Source organism: Pieris brassicae, chromosome 5 (assembly GCF_905147105.1).
Source record: "Pieris brassicae chromosome 5, ilPieBrab1.1, whole genome shotgun sequence".
In the NCBI taxonomy this organism is placed as follows: Eukaryota; Metazoa; Arthropoda; class Insecta; order Lepidoptera; family Pieridae; genus Pieris; species Pieris brassicae.
In genome coordinates, this window is record NC_059669.1 from 18189422 (window position 1) to 18215910 (window position 26489).

The window sequence follows — 26489 nt, forward strand, 5'->3', positions numbered from 1 at the left end:
TGTCATGTCATGGGGATGTAGTGAAAGCTGGGACTTAAAAAACTGGTCAGAGACGTTTATTATTTTATATATCATTCAGTACCTCCAAAATATATTTATTAATTTACATGATGTAACATGAAAAATTGGAAGGCAATGAAAAATATAAGTAATTTATCATATTTTATTTATAAATCATCAACTGATATTTTATTACAATAACCGTATAAATTTGTCGTTTTATCAAGAAAATGACAAAATAGTACAATTTTTGGGATGAGAACAGACTAAGGATAATTAAAATCTCATATTCAACGCTCATTCTGACAGAATCTGTATTAATATATTTCTTTTTTTTGATTTCGTAATGCAATTACAAACAATACGTTAAGGAATATAAACTGTACGTGATGAACTTCGAGCGTACTATAGCGTTGAATGTGAAATTTGAATTTGTATATAAAGTTTTATTAGTCATTCAGTATGCCCAAAGCTAGTCGGGCATGAAGACTTGAGATTGAAATTATATTTTACAACAGGCTTAAATATAACATGAATATTAATAACAAAAAGACGCACACAATTTGGTACTTAAGATAAATTTCTCAAACTCATTTCAAAGTTACACATAAAATTCTTAGATTTGGAAACATTTAATTATACTTGCCATATAGAAAGAAAGTGTAAAGGAAATGTGCAAAGTAATATTTTTAATTAAGGCTTTCCTATTTACATAAGCGGTTCCTGTCATGGCTAGTAAGTGTCGTATAGATGGGATACCTCACACTAGTGCTGAAGAAAACCATCTCAAATCAGCTCAGCTTGAGCTCCAATATTAAAAACCAGTGGTAAGATATTAAAAGAAAAGCGTTTTATGTCAAATATTTGATTTTTAAAACGACTAGATTATACAATAATAAACGATGATACATTTTTAAAGAAACACAATTTACTATCAAGAATTCTTATTAGATATTAAATTCGAAGAAGGATCTTCAAGATGAATAAATTTATATTGGGAAGGATTAAAAAGGCACATATCCAATTCATTCAATATTCTTATTTATTATAATTGATAAGGCTGGAGTCATTTTATCCATCGATGGCCAGACATACTTGTCTCGTATTTCGTGAAACAAACTTATAAGACCTGATGTTTCAGGTAAGTCTTCAGCGTACCCCAGGTCTTGCCACCACGTCACATATATTTAACCACTTTTTTTGTTAATGTCCGATGGATTTACAAGGGCCTTTACTTAAAACCGAGCACCTAGCTAAATTTTTGACTTACAAGTTTTATTTTCAAGGTAACTCATTTGTCTACCGACTTCGGTGTTGACTTTATATATACAAGAGGATACAAACTAAACTTAAAGTAAACTATTTAATAAATAAAGATCATAATTAGCCACGTTTCACTTCGCTTTGTCTTCTGTGACGTCACCACCGTTTTGGGATCAGTAAACCTGCAAACAAAGTTATATTAGATATATGTATAGAAGATGTAATGAAGTTGACAATTTTGTCTCGATAATGTCTAGATAAATGCCTTTTGAAGTTTTAGAAATTAAAAAGTGCTCATTCGTGACTTTCTATGTATTTAGCTGTGATGAAAATGGGTAGGTAAGAAGATTATATTCATATCGGTATTTATTTACTACTTAATAGCGATTGTGATCCCGACTTCAGCGCTACGGATATTCAGGAACTACATCGAAATTGCTTCCATAAGGTTGGGAGGTTACATAACGCCATAGGCTTTGCCTTCAGTAGTCTCTATTAATTAAATATTTTTTATTCAGAATGAGCTCTAAGTTGCAAACGAATAAATGTAATCGATTTTCAGAACCATGCAAATCTGATTCGATAAGGAAATAAATGTTTCAGTTTTGAAAACATCGAAGGCTGATCACCTGACTAAAGAAAAGTCACATCGAAGGTCACGCGACTTCACAAAACAATGAGATGAGAAAGTCTAAAATAAAAAGCGATCGAATTAACAATAGTGAACATTTCACGCTAATTAATCCACAATCAATAAATCAAAGTAAAAGTGTATATAAATAATAATGCAACACAAAATTGAATGTTGTTAAAAATATAAAATTATTTTACGGCTATTTATTTTATTTAAGATTGTTGTCGCTAGGAGCCCCGGAATCCGAAAGAAATGGTCCAGGTAGGAATATCAAACTAAAATTTACTTGTTGAGTTTGAGAGGTATATGTCGGCACGTAACTTGGTAATATCAGAAGGGGGAAAGTTCTTGTATCTATAAGTGCATCATACATTGGTGTCATACACATGAAACTAGTATTACCTACCACGTCAACAGTGATATTTTTAAAGAAATGGTCTGTTACCTTAACACCATAAGCCATTTCGTATCCGCCTTTACTCTGCATCTGGTTTTGGATTGAGTGAAGCAATGATGACGGCATGTCTACATCTGTTGAGCCTGAAATGATAATATTATTTGTTAATAATTTATAATTGTCTTATAAAAAGATAAAAGAACAATTATATTTATATTCTTTTATCGACCACAACTGTTGAAAACTAAATTATAATTGTTAGGCCTCTTAAAGCTTAAATATATGTTAACAATGAAATGTTTATATTTCATATTTATAATACAGATAAAAAGAATACCAAGCATCTATATATAATAGGTATAAATAGAAAATTAAAACAAATTTAAAACCTTTGGTCCCTGTGGCAGTGTACTTTTAACGCTGGCCGCATTTCCTCACTGCATTAAGATATACTTAATCGTTGAGCGAGGAAAAAAATAGGTAAAATTAGTTTTTTAATTGAGATCTATCTAAAGTCTTCTGTTTCTTGCCTATTGTTAAACATTTTTACTAGTATAATATACAACTAGTTTATAAGCTAGCCAAATAACTGTATTAGTTGTTAGTATATTTTCTCGTGAAAGAGAAATAAATATCATAAAAATTACGAATAGTTAACTCTATTTAATTTGTATAGATTTCCTTATATAAGCAGTGTTTTAAAATAATTCATAAATTAGATTTATTCGTCCAGAATGACTATGCCCTTGGATATCAATAATATACAACGTTTTAACTGAAGCCAAGATAACACAAATCTCATATTACATTCTTCAAACACATTGAGATCAACCTTGATTAGACATATAATAGATACTTGAATATATGCAACTGCCAACAGCTGCCCTTGGGGTTCATGCCAAAAATGATAGCTCACACACAATTTTGTATTCGTTTATGGTAAATTAATAGTAAAACAACTACAAGAAATTACAACAAAATTTCAAAATCTTCCAACCCGAGACAATTACATTCTATTTTCTAGTAATCGAACCTAGTAAGTCGACTTAAAGTCATCAAAAACATCCGAGCAATTTTATAAAAGAGTTTCTTTTTAAATGTCCTCCAAAGTTTTTGATAGTAGTAAATGTAGCGGTGAAACTGAAAATGTAATCAATCTGAAAATGCCTTGACCTTCGTACGTAAAATTAATTTAATAACATAATGGGACCACACCTTGACAGCTTTCTAAACGCCCCATATTAATTATCATACATTAGTCTTCATAACAAGCAACATCAATAAGAAGAATATTATGTATTTTTTACTAAAATAAAGTAACGATAGGACGTCTTAACTCTGAAGGAAAGATTTCTTAGAAAATATTATCTATCATAATGTCTACTTTAGTTTCCACGGTGAAGTAATTTGGTTCTATTAGGTGTTTTTATGGATTTTAATTCATGGGCAAGTAGGTGATAAGCCGCATGTGCCTGATAAACGTCTAGTTTTTGTTCTTAATAACGTTTCCCCACTATGTTTTCAATCCTACGGAGTGACGAGGGAATCGTCTCGAAAAATCTCATGAGTGCATATCCGGGATTCGAATACACGACCTCTGGAATGAAAATGGCACTCTTAACCACAATATGCCCTTATTAATTACGTAATTTAAACCTTTAACAAAAAATAAATATATAAAGTGTGTATTATGAGTTTTCTCTTTTTCGCCTAATTTTTATGATTAATATTCAAAAATGGTCCTGAATTGTTATGTACATTTCATTGTAACTACATATTTAAAAGCAAAATTTATAAAAAAAGAATTTGGTTAAATTTTGAATACAAACAGCCAATGTTTGCTATTATAATTTTTACACCATTTCATTACACTAATTATACTAGAAGTGTGACTTTTAATTATTTTAACGTGGCAGCTATAACTTGCGGTGCATAACCTAACCTTCAATGTTTATATCTATTACCAACTTAGCAAATTGAATGAAACATTTGCAATCTTGCTATTAAGCAGGGTCACGCTGAGTTCGTGCAAAAAAAGCAATCATGAGTCACGACTGAAGACGGAAAACAAACACTAAACAACGAAAATAATTTAAAAATAAAAACTTATTCATGACGTTATTATAAACACATCAGGGCGACCTTGTTTCTTTCACGATTCCATAGTCTTGAAGACTTAACTGTGTGTGTTTACTGATGATCACAAAGTCATGATTACAAACGCACAAACTCGTTTGAACATGTTGTGTGTGTGAACGACTGGCTATAAGGACAAGAATACTGTGATAAGTATTCTACTAAGAATTATAACATAGACGGTAATAGGTCATTTCTATAAAATATGTCTTTAAACGAAAGTAAATAAACTGTATAAGTTTGCGTGCACAAGGAAGGAATTTCGAACGAATGTCAATTGTCATAGTTTGTTGGTGTTAAAATCGCCATTGCAAAGTTAGATAAACACTAATGTATTATAAAGTAGTATTTTTAAGGAAACTTTGCTAAACAATCAATCATAGACCTAGTATATAAAAAAGTTGTTAAATAAAAACATTGTTTATAATTTATGCCCAGTTATTTGCTTGTATCCATAACACCCAATGACTAAACGCGTGCTTGGATATTGTTTTCGCGGTTGTATTGATAATTCCGTCTATACAATGACCAACGTTAACAAGATAGTTTCATTTTTACTCTGAATTCCTATGACGTCTATCGATGTTTTGTAAGCCAGTCTTGTCTATAATAAGTTTATAAATAAATAACGATTATGTAGATTATGAGCGTAAGCCGTGTCGATTTTAATTGGCCTTAATTAATTAGTTTAATTCGTTACCCGCGCTTAGGTAATTGCTCGGTATGTGTCAATTTAATTCTCGTGCTTACCATCGCATTCATTTCGATTAAATTTTATAAAGTAATTTGTTAATGTTGAATATTTAAAGCGTCAGCGACAATATAAGGTATCTAAGTCTTTAAAAGTCTAAGAAAACTTTTAGTTATAGACCTATTATTACGCCTCCAAAAATAAAGCACATTTTACGATTAGATGAATAAAGAACAATAATTAAAACGTCACTATAATCCATCTGTATTTTAAGCTATGTTGAATGGTTAACAAAAACAGACAAATGCTGACTATATTGTACTGGGTGAGTCTCATCCGGGCAGAGAACTTTAGTTTATTTAGTACAACACATACTTAGAAATAATTAATGCGAATGCGAAGCGTACATACTTAAACCTAGAAGGCAAATATGAGTTGTTAAAGTCTAAAATATGTTTCTATCAAACTGTGTTTAAGCTGTAATGTTATTTTTAAGTTCGAGCAGTGTACGTGATGTCATTTCATTTCATAAAGTTAAGTTTATAAGGTAAAAGTAATTTTAAAACACTGGTAACTGATTTCTAGATACGTATTACGGCACGTATAAGATATTAAAATTAATTATAGAACATGGAACGAACTTTACTGTGCATTCGTATTAATTAGAACTTAATTAGCACTGCATTGGTTGCGAAGTTATTTATAATGTGAAAATTTATAAAGAAAGATATCGTCGTCAATTTAACACAGCACAAATAATCGATGAGCAGGTCCATGGACACTCAATACCAGAGGGCTCGCGATTACGTTGCCGGCCTTTTAACCACCTTTTGTATTAGAGACAAGCTTAATTTATTTTACCTGTTTATTAAATAGGCAATGAGTTTTCCTGTAATGTCGTGACTAGTTGATTTAAATCCAATAAGGTATGTTTTATTTATAAAAAGTGATAAATGTGGAAATGTGTGTATTTTATGAATGGAATGTTAGGCTAGCTAAAGTTGTATTTCAAGAAAAATCCCGACGGCCTTCACAAAATACAGTTACAACAAAACGTAAATAGTATTTAACTACTTAGGGACGGTTACTTGAGTTCGCAGAACCAACCATATATTGTACATAATATATTTATGTCAAAATTGTGCTTGTGACTAGTACCTACCTTGCAGCGCTAGAGGGCGCCTTCTACTGTATTTACCAAAACTATAAACGTAAGTTTTATATCGAATATATTATTTATTCTTTAAGTGTAATATATTGCATCTGCTTCAATTCAAAAGTACCACAAATCAAAATAATACTTTTTTACAAGAAAGCTAATTAAAAAAACCTTATTTCAAAAAAAAACGGTTGATTACGTTTTGTATCGTCTAATGCAAAATCAGTAGGAATCTTTTTCAAATATGAAAATAAATGGATTACGATTGTATTTTTGCAATAAAAACATATTTGCGTTTATTTTTATTTATGGTACTTCTGAATTGAACCAGTGATATAATAAGATACATCCAAATTCTGTTTTTATATTATGGCGTAGATAATGACATTTTTAACACTATTAAATTATATGGCCGTCCCGATCAGCTGTTTATTTATTTATTGTGTCTCAGAACACGATAGCAATTAAAAACTAGCTTCAAAGGCTGATACCTTATTATAGAAAATATCTATTATTATAATATATACTATTAGTATTCTACTTTTTCTAAAGATTTTCAATAAATGCATTCCACGTCAAAGCAGACGCAAACCATTTTGTACCATATAAGGAAACGAACTGACTAGCATTACCGAAATGGGCACGAGTAAGCACGACGCATACAAATGAGTTTTTGATTTTATATAACCTCTGTGGATGGTTCAAATGGCCGTTTTTATGTGGATCACATAACATAATTACATAACTAGTTTATACTACGATGTATTCTATATATGTTAAGAATTGATGTCTTTATTTGTAAAGCAAAACTATAGTTTTAATATTAATTTATTTGTCCCTGATTATGAAGATTAAAGTGAATCATATATTTTAACAATTAGTTAGTGACATCAAAATTTTAAACATTACTACGTCCGGTCAATAGGTTTTGTTAAGGTAAGCAAAAAAAGAAGAGCTTCAGCCTCCAAAAAGCCCACCAACCCTCGGCGGTTAGTTCACGTAAGTACGTGATGTAGATGATACTGAATACTGTAATGTCCGCAAAAGGTAACATTTGATGAGGTTTTTTACCAATCCCCTGAAGTGGCATCTAATATATATGTAATTAGAAATAGTTCGACCTCGTACTTTCATCGTAAAAGGACATAATTAAAGATCTTTTTCACATATATATACTGTACTTTTTAAGCTTAAGTCGCTAGTCATAGGACTTTATATGTATACGTTAGAAAAATAAAGAAAACACACAAAGAGTCGTGTCGTAATTCACATAATGCTTGTAGAACAGATCAATAAAAAAATCAGTGGCGGTCTACAATTGTTTTAGGTCTGGGTGAGATTTCTGTATATTTCTCATGTTCATTTCTTTAAGCGAGACTATCTGATAGTCAAGGGTGATCAGCCACCTGTGCCACACACGCCGTCAATTTTTTGGGTCTGAGGCAAGCCGAGTTCCTCGCGATATTTTCATTTACCGTTAGAGCGAATGTTAAATGCGTAAATAGAAAGAAAGGTCATTGGTGCACCTGCCGGGGATCGAACCTACGACCTCAGTGATGAGAGTCGCACGCTGAAGCCACTAGTCCAACACTGTAATATGGAGTATGCATCACTGACGTCATATTTAATTTTATTTTAAGGAAATTTATATAATAAATCTATATATATATATTGGAAAAAGAAAAAGTCAATTGAAGTTTTGTTTAATATAAGCTAGATGCTTCTTGCTAAGTAGGTACTAATAAAATACTTTTAAAAAACATGTTAAATTAAACACAGTATTTACTCGTTAGTAGAAAATAAATATATTATAACATATAATACCGCGGTCGTTTACATCTACTTGAAGGTTATTCGTTCATAATCAATTGACAGTTTTATCGATACCACAATCATCGGATCGGATTAACGCTACACTTTTCAAGAACCACTTGAAAGAGTTTTAGTGACGTGATAAAATTATCGACAAAGCTGTGTGTGATGTGCTTATTTTTAACGCAAAGGATGGCGGAGCAGCTGATAGGATAATCTAAAACGCGTGAACTATTTGACTTTGATGGTTAAATTTTCCGGCTTAGGCACTTAACTAGTTTTATTTACTCAGCGACAAACTACTTTTTATAGACATCGAGGGGAATCAATCAAGTATACAGTTGTATATGTATATATAAGTTCTTAGTTCTTACCTATGTGTCCGGTATGTTGGAAATTGGTTGGTGCACTAATCATAGATCTATCTATCCTCCGCCTCGTACGTTGCGCCTGCGCAGCCGGCTGATAGCAGCACGCAAACCATTGAAGCCACATTTCACTGCCCGTAGTTGCCATTTTAATAGTTCTACTAGTCCTCACTTTTCACAAGTTCACAAAGGCTTGAATAAGCACTATATATTCCAGTTCCGGCTTAGATTGCCAGTGATCAAATTGAAAACTGACGGTTTCCGTCAGCCACACAACTAAATTCGAGGCACGAAATTTATCTTAATATTTTATCTATCAGATTATCTTAAATCACTGATGATCCGATAGTGATGATCACATGGCTCATGGACAGTATCTGAAAATAAATAACAATTTATTAGACAATTTGGTCCAATTTATGACGATGATGTATTTACTTAAATAAACAATTTCCTAATGAAGTAACGGTTTAATTAATTAGTTAACAAATAACTCATTAGCGTCGTGTTGTTTTAGTACATACGTATCAAAAATATATGCCTATTTTTAAATAGACTCTCCCGTATGCGAAACATATTATTAATTATATATTAATTATCCGCGTAATTCGCCAATGTTGGGGGTGTTAGCTAACACAAATTTTGCACCTTACCAAAGAGGATGTGATGAAATATTTTATAAAGCGAGAAGACTGATTTTGTTTAGCAGGTGTGACAATTTAGCGTTTTTCAAAAATATTAAGTTGTTTTTCCTCTCTAAAATAAATATCGACATTATTAAACATTTAAACTTTTCTATAACGTATGAGGACGTGGCGAAAATACCATAGTTTTCGTATTAAATGAACTTCATTAGTAAATCTACTGCGATATATTCCTGTCATTTTGTCCTAACGACTCATTAATACTGCAACAAGTTGATAGCTCATTAGCTTATCAGTGAATGACAACTGACAGGTATACGTCAATCGAACTATCAACGTCTGACAACTAACAGTGAAAGTGTATCAACCTTAACAATTGTAAAGTTTTGCAATTAAGTGCACGCAACTTTAACTGCGTATAATTTAAAAAAAACTTCACAATACATAATATATTATACACACATAATATATTTCAGTATGTAAACAAAGTATATCAATTTGTACATACTTATGAGAGTGTGCAAAGTTGGGTGAATCAGACCATCTATTTGCAAAAATGTATTAGATTTTATTATACGAGCATTATAGATGGCGCTAAACCTCGTTTCTAAATCTCACACAGCTTGAAAACGAAACAATTTTTTAACGAACTTTTCTAGTTCAAAAATGTACGCATTTCAAATAGCCATACCACAATGTCTTATATAGCTTTAATAATTTATCCTAGATTAGAGAAAGTAATAAAAAAATAATGAAAATAATATATGAAATAGAAAGCATTAAATATAAATTATCTTAATACAATCGAAATAGTTATATTTATACAAACTTAATATTTATTAATTTTAAAGAAATAATTTATATTGCATTTTCTTATATAAAATAAACTGTTTAGAATAATTTTACGAGATCAAGAGTGGCGCCAGTAGCCAAGAGAAAGTGGTACTTAATAGGCTATAGACTTACTATTGATCGGTAAACAGGATATATAACTATAAAATTAGCATTTTTAGTTCACACACATCAATTTCATCCAATGTTATTCGAGTGGCTTTATAGGATGAACACAGCACTGGGCCTTTAGGAACTTCAATTTAATAGAATCTTATTTCAAGATCCGTCAAAACGTTTCAATATGAAAGAGATTGACAGTGATCAAGCAGAGATTGTGACATACGATACCAATTGAAGTACTAACCGACTCAAAAACGAAATTGCAATATTTTTTTCGGCGGTGGCTTCACTTCTGAATTCCGAATTATGGATGGATTTGCCATTTATATATAAGTGAAAACCTTTAGCCAGCAGAGATTAATTTATTCTCCGACAAGGCGAGTTCTTAAGCTATGTAACAAATCCAATACTTTTGCCATACAGCAGTCACACTTAAGTCTCGACTATGTGCGTTAGTGATGATTTTATACGCAAAATCCAAACTCCGGCCATTGTTCTCCGTTATATTATACCAGATGTAAAACAATATAAATATAAAAGATTCGCTTCACAAGTTGGAAGTACACCTTAATCTGACAGTAAATATTAGTGTAGCCTAAACAAATATAACACCGGATGAGATGAACTCATTATGTGGGTCTATTAAACCGATAAGACTGATATGTAATGATTTTTAGACTTTTAAAAACTTTGAGTGCCAAATAATATCAATATACACGATCAATGTATTTAGTTTATTGTAAGTACAGATACCGGCAAACATGTTGAACAAACGTCGTTGCCTGCGCAGAAGCGCTTTTAGGTAGGTGATTCGCGGTGGGTGAGAGTGACGTGTCGATCGCGTGATTGGTAAATCAGTTGACGTTTGTGTCTCCCGCGCTGTGTACGATGCGCAAACATTCCTCCACTTCCTTGTTTAATGCTCAAGAAGTTTGCCGGTATCTGTACTGGTATTAAATAATTTATGTGCATATACAATTATAATAGTTTATACAAAGCATGTTAAGCATTCCATGGTGTAAAATTATGAAGGCTGGAGAATAATAACCTTTTATCAAATAGCAAGACAAAGCCGTATACAAAAAACATGTCGTAAATAAAGCCAAAACTTATTGTTTGAATTAAAAGCTTTTATGAGCATGATCTATTAAACAAAACAATTGCATTTTTCTTTCTATGTCGTACGGTGAATTAGAAGAAAGCTGGCATGCCTTAAGCCCAAAACTCATGTGCCAGGCATAGAACCTTGCTTATAAAGAAGCAGAAAGAGTAAGAGAAAAAACAGATGTAGTTCCACTAAATCGTGTTGAATTTAATAAATGTCGCAACAAAACTGTCGATTTCACGAATTTCGTTTTGTTTAGTCGGCAAGAGCCTTCGATTAGCCACGACAAGCATTTTCAATGACTGTTGCATAAAAATTATTTCACAATTTTGCATTGAATTAGAATTGTTTGTTTATATAAATTCCAATAAAGGCATTAACATGTTATTAACCCAATTAAAAATGTAAATAATGGTCGCTTTTAAAACTTAATAACTATTTACATACATACCAGCTGACGATAGGCGTCCTGTACACATATTTTAATTACAATAATTTCAAACTTAAATAAAAATTAACTCGAATCCACTTGAATACACACACGACGATGTTTAGATGGAGTTTTTATAATTCGCTTTGTATAATATATATTATATATTTTAAATAAAATATTAAATGTATGTTTTCAGCTACATATTAGGCGTCCGAGCTAGTACTATGATAGAGGCGACGGGGAGCAAGAAAATCTACATCCTCCTTTGATTTCCTCGATTTAAGGGTACTATGATCAGTCTACCCCTTCCGTATATCAGATTAAACAGGTCATCCCTGTGAGTGTGACTAATTTGTATACGCAGCTTAATTCTCAATAGTCTGGAAGGTTGCCAGTGTGAGAGCTTTGATCAATAGTCTGTCTACAAGGCTACTTATAAAAATGCTCCTCGCAAAAATTGATACTTCAGCGTCTAGAGTGCTTCGCATTACGTAACAAGGGGACACTGTGAGATCGATTTTTTTTACTTTAAATCAGTATTAAGACATTAAACATTCAATCTTCAGCTTTAAAGAGCAAACATATATTTAAAAATGCTACCTTTGACGTACGTAAAGAAGAATCTTTAACATTAAAATTTAATTTAAAAAAACAATGCTTATTTAAAGACATTAAAAAAGGCAATGATGGCCTAAAGTCAGCATGCGGGTCTCATCTACTAAAGAACTGTCTGTCTTTGTGCGCATTTAAACTCACTGGTACGTCGTTGAAAACATACAAACAAGCCTAAATGTAACAATTATAAGTAATTAGTAATAAGGAGAAAATAAAAACTGTAAAGTTCAAATTCTTTTTTCCAATACGGAGGAAACGCTGCCACAGTAAAGGTATACAAGGTAAACTGCCACAGGGACCTCTTTAAATTTAATTTATTTTTATATTTATGCGTTTCTGATTATAGTTGATGGCCCAGTGAACTTCGTATCACCTACATATACAGACCGACCGAGAGATCCGACCGTATACTACAGCTATGAAACACAAATTTCTGAAAGATCTGTAAATATATGACGACCAAATGACAATTTTTCATTTTAAAATGACACAAAGCATTTCCCAGCTAGAAACAGTTCCCATTAGGAAATTCAATAGTCGTTTTTAGTATGTTTTTTATCTAGACAAACGAACAGAGAACAGTAATTTATTTATATATATATATATTACTATGTAGGTCAAGAATAAATATAAAATAAAAAAACTAAAAGCTAATTTTACTTTAATTATTATAATCTACTCCATTGAAACAACTTTTCAATTGTACTATGGATCTTCCGAAGAACGCCATTATAATTACAGCATTGTCTATTTCTGTCCTGTTATCTCCCACTGTGACGTAAACTTAAAAGGGATCAGAAGATGTGTTGTTCTCCGAGTAAAATAGAAATTTGACACTAAAATAGATTCTGTTTATGTTATACGCAAAACAAAAAGCACCAATATAGTCGCTGTATAAATCTAGTATTATTACATATTAGTATTAATAAAGTACTATTATCCGTCAGTAGCTACCAACAGTTTCAGATAACATTGATTAGTGAAGTTGAAATTTAAATTACCAAGAAAATGACAATTCAAATAATACAAAAAAAATCTTAATTGTTAATTACAATCTATGGCCATTTTAGGTTGAAACTTCGTCATATCGAGCTACGACGCGAAATTGTATTCAATACCTACATATTGATACATCTACAATACACAATATTGTTGTATCAGAATGGTACCAAAGCAATTAAACGCATTAAATGATGCAATGTGGCCCAAATCTCTAATTACATTGCGTACCTGGCGGTTATGCGTGCAGCGTGCCAATTCTTCATTATAAATAATCTGTGGTTACTTTTGATTGGCCTATTTGGCGCCAAATCACTGTTACAAAACTATGACAAATGCACAAGAGGTCATTTGTCAATAAGAATGTTCACTTTTTGAAAATTATACCCATAAGACGCTGGCAAGTATTATAGAGTACATATAATAATAATTTTTAAAGCTGTCAAAATTTATAAAAAATATACGCTGATCTATTAAAAGAAAAACAAAATTGTTTTCTTTGCAAAGTAAAATAGATTAAATCCGCGTACTACTCCAAGTTGTGAAACTTGTGTCTTGCGAGCAAGCTTTGGAAGGGGGATATATTTGCACCCCAGTGAACACGAGGGCCGAGGTGAAGCACCTGACGTGACTCATCATTAGTGTTACCCTCCTATTAGAAATTCTCAGACAGTATTCAATACTTCATACAATTTGTATTTTTACGAAAATATATAAAATACCGCTGATCAAAATTGCATTGAGTAAATGTTACTAATATTAACTAAGTCGCTGTTTATTGGTTCATCTTTGACAAGATAATAAATCTCATTTGACTAAACGAAAGCATACAAGTTATATTATTCAAAGTGCATTTAAGGGTAGAACACCTTAAAAAGTGTAGTTACAAGTGTAATGTATTTTACCTGAAATACAATGTCTGCTTTAAAGCATGGTCACGAGAGGTCAATCTGTGTACTTTCTCACGCGTACGCAATAAATTTTCACCTTTCATAAAGCTAATTACAAACGGCTTATACTTCACTCTAAATTTATGAACCGCTAAATCATATACAAAATAATAAATATCTTATCTTTTATATCTACACCAAATACACACTTATTTTTATATATTTTCTGTGCATCTGTTTATAATTAGACTCCTCCTATCTAAAAACGGCTCAACCAATTTTGATGATTTTTTTTGTCTTTGTAGATTCAAGAATAGTTTAAGATGATTTTTGTTTTTTAATTATTATTTTAAAGTGTGAAATTTCGTCGATCAATTCATATAAAAATGTATATGGTACTTGATCAGTTTTATATAAAAATATATGTATCTAAAGTCAACAAAACATGGGCATCCTACAATTTTAAAGTTACCGGCGATTTGTCTGGCTTCTGAATGCTAAGAATAACATGTGGACCTAATTACATTTTGAAGCGTGCAATATTGTCTTCGTACTTAATTTAATTAAATTAGCAAATGAACTAAAACATCAACAAATTATTGTGTAGGTGGTGTGTTCACCTCACCCCAAGGAGATAAGCCGTGGATAAGAAAAATATGTAAATACATATGTGTATACTTCGGAGTACTGGATAATGCAAATATTATTTTATACTATAATTATTCAAATAGGGTATTTATATATACATTTAAAAATCAAATTAATGTTCGGTGCTATTCATTCATCACCATAACTCATAACGTTAGAATACTCCGGTAAGTTCGGCAACGCCGCGTCGCGCTTTATTCAACATTCGAACTTCGAGTCCCGATATTTAGACACACAGCATGTGAAAACCTAATTAATTATTACATGTTTATGGAATATATTAATTTATAATATAACATCTACCTAAATACTAAATAAAAATCTACCGACCTTAAAATCTTATCTAAAATGACGACATTATATAGGGTTTATGCTAACATTTTAAAGTGGAAATTTAGTTTTTTTTTTTAAATTATGCAATTTCAATTGAGGATACATATCTTATGCTTTTGTATAATTTGATATTGAGGTTTATTTCACATTTCACTTTGAAGGCAAAATTCCATTTTATCGTATTCAAAATCAAGTCGATGATCAATCAAATCGCGTTTGATCATGCGGGTTATCCTTTATTCAATGTCAATTGTCGGCCTTGTGACTACACATTATATTTCTGTTTATTGCTGGCCATAGTTCCTTTTTTAAAAATCTGTAGGAATTGCACAGACTACACGTAATATATTGATGTTCTATACATTGTAAAAAGAGGTGTAATATAATTTACACATACGTGATATATGTATAAAATAAAGAAAATTAACTTCCTCAACGTTGGTTACGTATTTGTATGAGTATTAAAAATTAATACATACACATATTAGTAACTTATATGATCTAAACTCACCAGATTACATTCCGATTAAAGAACGAAAACATAAAAGAGAAATCCTTTGCATTGTCGTTGGAATTTGAGTAAAAATGTAAAAGGAAAGTGACCGACGCTCACATATGTCATATATGAATGAAACCTGAAATGTATTTATTTATTCAAAGCATAATAGGGCAGTGGGTGAGTAAACCCCAATAGGAAAAGAGGCAGACAATTTTCCGTGAGAGATTGATATATATAGCTGACAATAGCAGAACTTCTGTGTCTTAGGAATTTTTCATTAACCATGAGGCCAACCAAATATGGTTTACCGTTATAGACACTTTTTTCATAATAATGTGTACGTACTTCTCACATGAATAATACGCAAATTGTTATTCTAACCTACAAAAATGTGACCTTGAAAAATTAAGCGATGCCATTAAAAGGTGTGGCGACTTGCATTATCTGGGTTACCATAAATAATATAAAAACCACACACTACTATGAAAGTAGGTTGATTGCTTGTTAAATCCGGCACAGCGCTCAACATACCCTAGAAAACTATTGATTTCATTTATATAATTTAATTTAAGTTATTATACAAATTTATCCACTGATTGGTCTCGCCAAACTATATGCTTCTACGAAATTATGAATTATAGTCATCTTGCTAGGTATCTGAATGATTGAGGTCTTCTAGAAGTTACACAGAACAAAAATTTATGTCAAAAGTAGAAAAAAGTGGCGCTACGTTTTTTACTCTGTCCTCAAATTTCTGTATCTGTTTCATGATCATTTGTCTATCTAATAGGGAAGTAGGTGATCAGCCTACCATCGTGTGCTTGATACACGTCGTCAAATTTTTGGATCTAAGACAAGCCAGTTTTCTGACTATGTTTTCCTACACAAATAAATGGAACGAGCAAATGACACAAATGTTAAATTACCACATAGAAAGTCCATTGGTGCACAGCCAGGGATCGAACCTACGATGATAAAATGATGATGGATGAAAGTCCCACGGTGTAACCACAAAGCCATACAACGTCAAAAGGAAACCATCAACGAATGCTAGTTCGGGTAAAGAACGAAACTGTATGTCTCTCTAATCAGAACTAATTAAAGTACCTCACCAACATTTTTCTATGTTTTATTGTAATTGAATAACTATAATGTAGTTTATTTTCATACTAAGTTAATCCTGCTAACAACCGGGGAATAATTTTATCAAATAAACATTGTAATCATGCTCCAACATTTTCATAATTCAAAAAAGGGAACACTATTGATTTACTGTTGCTAAGCAACTACCTTGAAATTAGGGGTTCCGGGTTCGATGTTTACGTTAGTGCTGGATTATCATAATTTCCACGCGTTACCCGCATAGTCACGTAAGTCATAAAAATGTTTAAATCAAATTACCTTAAAAGATATAGAGACATATATATTGTTTAAAATATATGATACAATTTAAAAACATGTTAATGCAAATTACGTAATAGCCATTTGAGTAACTAATAAGGTAAGACTATATTATTAGCAGAATTGTTTAAAATACGCAATCTGCTCCGAATCTGAAAAGTTCTATCTCTTCGTTAGTACTAGGCTAGACATTGAAACAACAGTTATTACGGATACACTTGCTCATTTGTGTTTACAATTATAAATAACTTTAAACTTACATAGTTAATGAGATAGTATTATATTGCAAAGAATAATAGAATTTAAATAATTGTGCTAGTATTTGCATTGTGAACCAATAAGTGAGTAGGGTAACTCTGGCTTAGCGGCAAGTACATGTAATGCTATTAGAATCGTATTTTAAGTCAATAGATAATTTTTAAATTAGTAAAAACATTACATATTTGTAATGTATATGTAGCCATGATTGTACTTTTTGCTCACTCAGGCTTTCTTAGTCTTCTAAGCCTGGCGATTTTCTAAATCGTCGGAATTATGCCCCGAGAGTATAGGCAGAAGTAAGCTCTCTCTTCAACTGTTACCATGCTTTAATTCGCTTTATAAAAATTAACTTAATCATGGGAGTTACGCCCCGAGAGTATAGGCAGACGTAAGCTCTCTCTTCGCTTGTATTATATTGTTGTATGCGAGAGGTTAAAACAGGCAATACATATAATAAATAAAATCCTCCATTATTTAAAGCACTCCGATGACCCAGGAACCGTACGGTACATTTATGTAATTATATAAATTTATAAATAACCACAGATTTTAATTTACATATAACTTAAATATACACAATTAAACTAAAAACAAAGAATATATACTCGTATAGTTATAAAGTTTATTAGTAATCATAATTACTTCATCAATTTTCTTAACCTACGCAGTAAAAATAAAAATAAATTCAAATATATAGTTAGGTACTTTAATTAAACGGCGTTATTGCTTCTATAATGATGTTGTTAAGACTTATGTTGTAAATTTCCTGGTTAAATTTCTAAGTTTAAAAGACAAAGAATATTTTTCGTTGTAGATGTCTGTCTTATAAGGAACTTCACAGTTTTAATATTTTTACATCTACGTCTTTTTGTTTGTTATACCATGTGTTTGTTCTAATTATGTGGTCTTAATAACCCGGTACTTTACATACAAATTCGCATTATTTTTATGACTTATTTTGAGTACATTGAGTACTTAGTTATGCATAAATAAAATGGAGGTAACAAAAACCATATAATAATACTTATTTAATAAGAATATTCAAACGTTTTTGAAGTTTCCAATACGCTTATAGAATGATACATATTATCAACAACAATTGAATTGTATGTGTTGTGAAGGGTGCAGTATATATTTAATTTTTATTGCAATCTTAAAAATGTTTTTAAGTCTTATCTTCCATGTCATAAGGATCAAATTCGTCTACCAGAACGTGCAATAGCTGCTGAACGAGACTCAGACTCTGTGTTCTAAGGCCGATTACTATCTCTATTATTAAAAACTATGTAATAATTAATCAAGCTCGCAGTACAATGTCTGCGAATTCCCATTAAACAATGTACTCTTTGTTCATTCAAATTAACTCACACGGATGTAAATGAAAGTAGTTAAGGCGTAAGTGATTTATGTTTGCCGAAAAGTGATGTTTAGCTTTTTTTAACGAAGAAACCTCATGAATATTTTTTGTTTTAGTTTAAAAGTCCTCAGGCTTATTTCTTTTTTAACACTGGCCACCTACGCATGGATTTTTGTCCCTCCAACTTAACTAAAGAGAGTCTTCACGACGCTTAGCAAACGAAGTTGTCAACACATAGGCAAAAACCTACCTACAGTTTTAGGTATTGTAAATTGTAGTTTTACATATTGACAAGTCTTACCCGGTGAATTCAGCTTGTAGTATTTCATTATGGAACATACAATTGATAATTAGGGCCGAAAGATGACATAGACTATCAACAATACTTTATGTAGTAAAAATATAGGATAAAAACAATTCCTCGCGTTAACCCATCAATCTTTTTATTTGATTTTTGCTTATATTGACCAAAGTATAATATTGAAACGCTATATTTTAACAGCGCACGCGATTTAATGCTATTTATAAACATTTTTGATAACGTACTCGTTACTCGCTATTATTGCAGTTTTCTTAAGACTTAACGAAGAAGTTCTAACAAAGAAACATGTGTAATAAATCCTTTTTTGTGTACATTAAATTAATACGCAGAAAGTCAACATAAAACACAGGTCTCTACCATTTATAAATGTCACTTAAATAGTCAACTGGAGATAAATACTTGTTTGCATCGAAGTAATTACTGGAGCTGACTCATACTCGATAGATAGCGCACATATATCGTGGATAATTATTTTTGTCTAGTAACATTAGTTCCCAGTATTATTGCTGTTAGTTGTGAAAGAATAAATTTGTATGATATTCTGGGCAGAGATAAGTTTCAAGGAAGAGTATTTTCATAACACAAAGAGGTTGATCTAAGTTATATTACATACGCTGTTTAAAAATCTGCGCGAACAGCAAACTAAAAAGATTTCAATTGACTTGATATTAGTTAGTACTTGGCATTAGCAGAGTCCTAATAAAGCCCTAATCACGTTATCTAACGAGATAATGAATTTCAATTTATTTTTACGCTGATGACACAAACATTACGTAATACGAAAACTCAATATTAAGACCAAGTTGACATCGATATCCCTAATGTAGTTACGTACTACGCGTACGTATGTAATAATATATGATGCCACTTTTAATAGAGAAACACGTGATTATTATATACTTATATTACGATATATTTTCCAGATTTAAATGCAGGTAATAGGATGGCAGAACAGAAAGCAAAAATCCGTAACCCGGTCGTAATGGTGTCAGAAAAAATGCTACTGGAATTGATTACTCACGCATTGGATAAATTTTAACAAATTTTCCAATCAACGACTCTACGTCCTTTCTCTATCGTCATACAAATTCCTCCCGAGTGAAAACTAATTAGTTCATGTTAGGATTAATTCAAAAAAAATCCTCTTTATAATACAATACTAATCATAACAGTTTAAATACCTATGTACTATCCTTAATGTTAAAAACATATTATGTATTTATGTATGGGATAAAAACTTTCTAGGCTATCCTAAATTGTATGTTATTTTATATAGTCTAATACTAATTACTCCTGTTTTTTTAGATAATTATACTCGTATATTCTTGTGTTCAAATTCCTGTGCATTTGTGGCTCGATACACGAAACGAATATTACGATACTAGGGCCATTTAAAACAATTTTAATCCCGACCGATTACCTAACACTTCAATGGTACATTTGAATTTTTTTTTATAAAAATTTGTTCCATAATTAAAGGAGTATTAATAAGAAAAAGAAAACAGATGTTCTTTAGAAGAGCACCTTTACTTTTCCAAAGAAAATGCTATTGAAACGTATTTATATTTTACTCATGTTCCAGCAATCAAACAAGTGAAGTCGTTAATGGAATAAATAGCACAATTTCTTGTGAATCTGTAGCGCGGGAGGCGGTTGCCATGACAACGCGTTTATTTTTGTCCATTTGATCTCGCAATGCATTCCTTGCCCATGCGCACGGCTTTCGACATATCGAGTGACTTGGTTTAAATTTACTAATATAGCTTGTACTGTTTCTTTTAAGAATACTGTTAGGTCAGTTTTAAATGTGAGAACTAGGTACTTGTGATAACGAATTCCTTCTTTTCGTTTGGTATTTCTAATTTTACTAGTAGTATATTAAAGAATAATATGTAAGCACACAATACAGTCAAATTTCTTATTATTCAGAAGCTCAAGAACTGTCTCAGCTGCAATGGCTTGTTTCCCAGTATTCATATAAATCGAGCTTTTCATTTCTATAAAAAAAAAATTGTATTATATTTATATTACATTAGGTATTTAATCACTATTAAGGTCAAAGGTTATTGGGATCACTTCGAACAATGTACTAATGATATTTCTCGTTTATTCGACGCATTAGAAAGTTCAGCGAAGAAAATGGCTTTTTTATTAAAGTAATTTACAGTCGATTCACTTTCCATGTCTTTGGAGAAAATTCATTCGTTATATTATTTATACATTTGAAATTCGGCTCCTAATACACGAGCACGGGAAGGCTCCTATAGAAATTTACGTTCTAAGGTTTCGATTCGACGATTTCAGGTAAATAAAATCTAATTGTCCAACGTAGTCTGTTTACGTGTAAATTAATACATAAGATGAAGTATCTCTAATAATAATAATTACCTAAATGAAGTCGATCCTCGGAACGTAAATTTCCTCAGGAGCCCGTTTTTTATGCTAAAAAGTTTAATATACTGTTAAGTACCTTTATGCAGTCACGTGAATGCTAAACCATAACATCGGCACGGCGGCCTTTATAGAAGGTTCCCAAAGACTTGTCATCTTTGACGTTGTTAGTTCGCACTTAGACTTGTCCCTGCGACTAGCAGAGGTCATCTATTTTGGGTATAAAAATAACAAAAAATATTCTTGCCATTAAATTTTATATCTTTAGTCCTACTACGAGTTACAAATTTATTAAACGATGACTTGAAATATGTTAAAATTTTGTGTAACCCTGTAAGATTTTTACGCAGATGTAAGCCGCATTCAACACGTATTTACATTCCTCCTAACATTGCAGCCGAACTAGTCTTCACCACTCCATTATAATGCTGAAAGAACTTAGCATTTGATGGCATTATAGGAACCTGAAATATACGGGCGACGATAAGTCTTGATATGTCCATGTGGTTGGTGAACGGCCACGTGATCTTTTCATTTCTGTGTTACGAATTACGATCAGTTTCTCCAAGTTCTCACCGCCTTTGCGCTTTGTTTGGCCGAAATGTGATATATCTCGCTATCGGCATATAGGCGAGTCCGAATGCGGAGTTGGGTCAGGATCGGTGTATTGGTGCGCTAAGACTCTTAGCTAAAATAATAATTACCTACTGTTTGTTCTGAGTGTGTAGTAATATGCTGATTATACAAGACAATTTAGTTATTTAAGCAAACCGTTTAAATAAATGACTAGTATTTTAGCTTAAAGTGAACACGTAATGACGTATAATTTGAAGCTAGATTCGTGATCCTAAACGTGACTTCTTTAGACAATTATTTGTTAAAAATAATATGTATGTATGAAGTAAATTAAAACGCGATAACAGTGATGCAATAGTTATTTACTAGTTGTTTTAAACACGTATGAAAATGCTGTACTTTATAAATGACGTAAATGGGTCATTACATTGATAAAGGTTGTATGCATTGATGTCGTAAAAAGGAAAAGAAACTTTGTCACCCAGAGTTATACACTTACAAGGCACCTTCTATAACTTAACGAAATTTTCAAGTATTTTTAATGTTGTAAAAAAGTTTAATTTTGTAAGCGACTAGCGGACCCGACAGACGTCCTGTTTTAACTATGAATATTAATATAATTATTACTAATCGGTATAATAACTAAACAATATTTCAGAAACAAAGTGTTTATTATTCTAATTGTTTATAATATAATATTCTTTGTTTGTTATTCTGGCGCGTGAATAAATAGTTTGTTGGTATTCCAAAAGCATGGATATTCAAGATTACTGCCACAAACAATTAGCGATTGTAATTTTTTTACATGTATTTTATCCAAATAATAACTCTGATCGAAGCATTTATTTTAAATGATATTCATTTTTCTTACATACTCTTTGACGTTATTTGCAGCATGCATTCTGTCAATGTTATATCAAACGCCATAAGGTTACATGAAAAAGGTTTTATATGCACTGAAAAACAAAATTGCTATCGTAACAAAAGTATTCTTAAATGTTCTAATTTTTCGGGCAATTTCCTTAATTTTTCTTCTCCTAACCATAACAAACACAACAAAAAAAGAATTAGCGAAATCGGTCCAGCCGTTCACGCGTGATGCCATGACCAAGTGAAATAGAGATTCATTTATATATATGATTTGAAATTCCATAAAACAATATTCCGTTTCTGTTTAAAAGTCACTACTCAATACTCAATTTTATCTCTTGTTGCTTGATGTATTCTGTGATTTATCTGATACACTAAATAGTTTTTAAAATTTATTGTTATGCGTACAAGGAAATCGCGACGGCGCGCTTAACAATAATATTACCTATTTTATTTTAAACCGTGTCAACGGCAAATTTCTTTGCCATTGTTAACTGTCACTGATATAACAAAAGATACGGTATAATGGATGTACCAGATATTCGCATCCAGATGTATACCCTTGGGCTACTTTGTCGATTGCTTTAACAGGTGCAACTCTAAGCAAATGTTTTTATAAGGGTCATTCCTTCTTCTAGAATACCATCAAGTATGAATAAAAAAATAAGAATATATTTTTTATATGAGTAATATTATAAATTTATAATATAGATTATTTAAAATGCCACCGTAACAAATAGGACTTAAGTGCATATATGTATATATTGCTCAGTCAACAGTTACAGATGAAGGAAAATTTTGTGTGGAAACCAGCGTGTCTTCGACACAATGAGGGTGTTAGGCCACTAAGGCAAACTAATTTATTGCTATTGAATTAATTAATTAAAAGGGACGGTTATGGATCACACGGTACATGGGTGTTTTTTAAATTAATTACAATGTGAGGACATTCAAAGGCGGTCGTTGTTCTTTCACATCGTGTTGCGAATCTGCGGTGGTGTGAAACAATTAGAGACTGCCGTATACATAAATTTACTATCATACCATAAGCCTTCATTTAATGTTTTGAACGTCTTGAGAGATATTCATTAGATTTTTTTTTATAATGTTATTAATGTATTTGTGTCTAAGACAACTACAATAGGGTTCGAAAATAATAAATACTGAAAACTACTAAACTTTTCGACAAAATAGTTTTTTTTTTATCTTAATAAAGTTAATGTTAATATTTTATTATTATAATAAGGTGCCAAAATAATGAATGTCTAATAACGGATTTTTAATTCCTTGAAATTCCTAAACATTTTAATAAAGATAATATTGGAATTAAAGTAACCAATAAGCACTCAAAGAAGGTGCAAGAAAAAATTATATAACTAAAACTTAATGACTAAAGTTCCTGTTATAGAAATATGTCGTAGATTAAGCAAAACATTTTAAATCGTAATCTCATTCGCAACTCAAATTCCCTTTGTCTGCTACTGAGTCAGCCGTCTAAAATAGATGCGTAAGATGTACTATCAGCAGACGTTTCGAACAATAAACGGATATAGTAAACAATTTACATATGTATTAATTAATATATACAATTTGCGTATCTTAAAGGCATTTTCTAAATTGAACTATTCGTTATTTATCTGAGCTAATACACTGGGAGAACTGCGATGAAAAATAAAAAATTGAATTTACGGTGTATGGGTACCTAATGTTTAAAGAATACGCGTCTATTGAGCCGATTTTGCTGATATTATGGTCAATGAACTTGCAAAAAAATAGTCGTGACAAAATGAATTTAATAGAAATTCAATTTAAATCGTATGTGAATTGCACGCAAATAACTGTTCCGCATAATGGTAATTGTTATAGGTGACAGGACACATGTACATACCTACGTCAAAAATATATTCGCTGACTATTTTGCTAACCATAATAAAATGTTCGATTACTTTCAGTATAATCATTGACAATTAAGTTTTTTCTAATAAAAACACTGCTGCAGCAATGACAGCCTAGAGATTCTGAGTTCGCAATCTGTCCATCAATTGTCTATCTTATATATTTATTTAACAAGTATTCGTGAAAAAATTTAACGTCGTCGGCGTGTCAGGCGAAGTAGGCTCACGTATTAAAAAAGAAGTTCAACAAGAATCAAGAATAAAAGTCAGAATCAGAAAGTTTACTTCCACGTGACCACCACGAAGGGTGATAAACACAGTTGTCTCAAATGTTTTAAACTGTATAATTATTTCCTAAATCAAATACTCCGTTACACATCTCATACAGTTTTGTGTTATGTTAAAATATTAGCGGTCGTTTGTCAAATCTATTGTACCTGCTTGGAGACTGACGTATAGCATAGCTGAGTACTTCTAAGAGCTAATATAATTAATATATTATTTTATAAAAGTAACCTGTAATAAATAAGCTGTGAATTTCTCACTAACACGTAAATTTTTTGAAGATGGCGTACGTAATGGGTGTACTCCGTAATGTCACTGTTTTTCTCAGAGACAATTTTTATATTGTCTTTGGTTACCGCGAGTACGGCAAAACATTTAGTTAACCGTCTTCAACGGTTATTAACCCAAATTATTTCATTTTTCTTTCTTTATAAGGCACAAAAGCACCTGTGACAGAATATTTTTAACAAAATGAATAAAAATGTATTTTAGATAGATAGATTTATTGACCTGAATCTTTTTTTAGGTACCTTTTGAGATTTTACATAGACAAAATCATTAATTGATGAAGAGATCGGTATTTGAATTTAATAAATAACTATAATAAATCGTAAATACATTCATATAAATTTTATCATATAGTTTAATATCCAAATAGGATTTATGCAATTTATATGATTTTTGAGCGGATGAACAGCCAAGTTGTGTGGCAAAAGTCAGAACCATCACATCGTGTTATGAATACCAAAGCGATGATAACCAAACAAACAAGCCTTTATAAATATTTATACGTATACCGATTAATAAGAAGTTTTCCTGTAGCGTGGTATTTCTTGTACAGAAATAAGTTTAGTATAACATTTATTTAGGTTTTAACAGTTGAACGAAGTTAAGAATAGCTTGGGTAGAGTAACGGAGAAATTTACTTTTCCTTAGATTTATACGAACATTTGCATACCTATTAAATTTATTACTTTCTAGAATTTCATATGCCAAACCGATTTAAAATATTTTAACTTTTAAGTTAAAACAAATACTAAAGTTACAGTGGTACTTGTCTATCGTACGTAGTAAGTATACAATTTTGTACAATTCCTATGTTATTATTTATCATCATTTATCACTGACATTTATTTTAAATTTTAATTGCAGATAAAATATAAACCTCATAGAGAAAAGCTATATGTAGTTGTCCTAGAATTTTTTAAACTTTTGGTCACTCGAGTTACTAATGATAAGTGGAAGTAAAATTTAAATATTTCTTTAGTCATCTTACATCCGTTTGCTTGAGGAAATGGATTTATACTCGTTAGTCAAGTTCAAAAGAAGACACATGTAACGGAATCGCGGCCATGCTTTCGCTTTAACATTTATCAAAATAAAATGAACCCTAACTTAATATTTAGTCTAAATACTTACATTATTTTCTAACAGCTGACTAATAAATGAACACAAACACAACACCAAGTTATCCACGCAAAACGCGTTGACTCAAAACACGATTAGCACCGACTGGTGGCCACGTTCACTCCGGACGGCAAGCGGAGACGA

The 26489-nt window shown here is 31.4% G+C and overlaps 1 protein-coding gene across 2 annotated transcripts; it reads right to left on the reverse strand.

Moving 5' to 3' along the window:
* Positions 1 to 1389: 1389 nt before the first annotated feature.
* On the reverse strand, positions 1390 to 26489 carry LOC123710293 (CDC42 small effector protein homolog). 2 transcript variants are annotated; one of them, XM_045662097.1, is made up of 4 exons: positions 26358 to 26489; positions 8467 to 8837; positions 2343 to 2437; positions 1390 to 1445 (listed from the first exon to the last, which is right to left on the reverse strand). In XM_045662097.1, the coding sequence occupies exons 2-4, from the start codon at positions 8606 to 8608 to the stop codon at positions 1437 to 1439; spliced, it is 246 nt and encodes an 81-aa protein (XP_045518053.1). In that variant the 5' UTR covers positions 8609 to 8837; positions 26358 to 26489; the 3' UTR covers positions 1390 to 1436. The 2 variants fall into 2 exon arrangements, with proteins under 2 accessions (XP_045518053.1, XP_045518054.1); XM_045662098.1 differs by lacking the exon at positions 26358 to 26489 and adding an exon at positions 21392 to 21511.

What these genes read in the sequence shown, in the direction of transcription:
- LOC123710293 (XM_045662097.1), bottom strand. Translation starts at nt 8,608, where the DNA reads ATGGCAACTACGGGCAGTGAAATGTGGCTTCAATGGTTTGCGTGCTGC. An exon ending in CCAACATACCGGACACATAG is followed by an intron (nt 2,438 to 8,466) that starts GTAAGAACTAAG and finishes TTATCATTTCAG; the next exon opens with GCTCAACAGATGTAGACATG.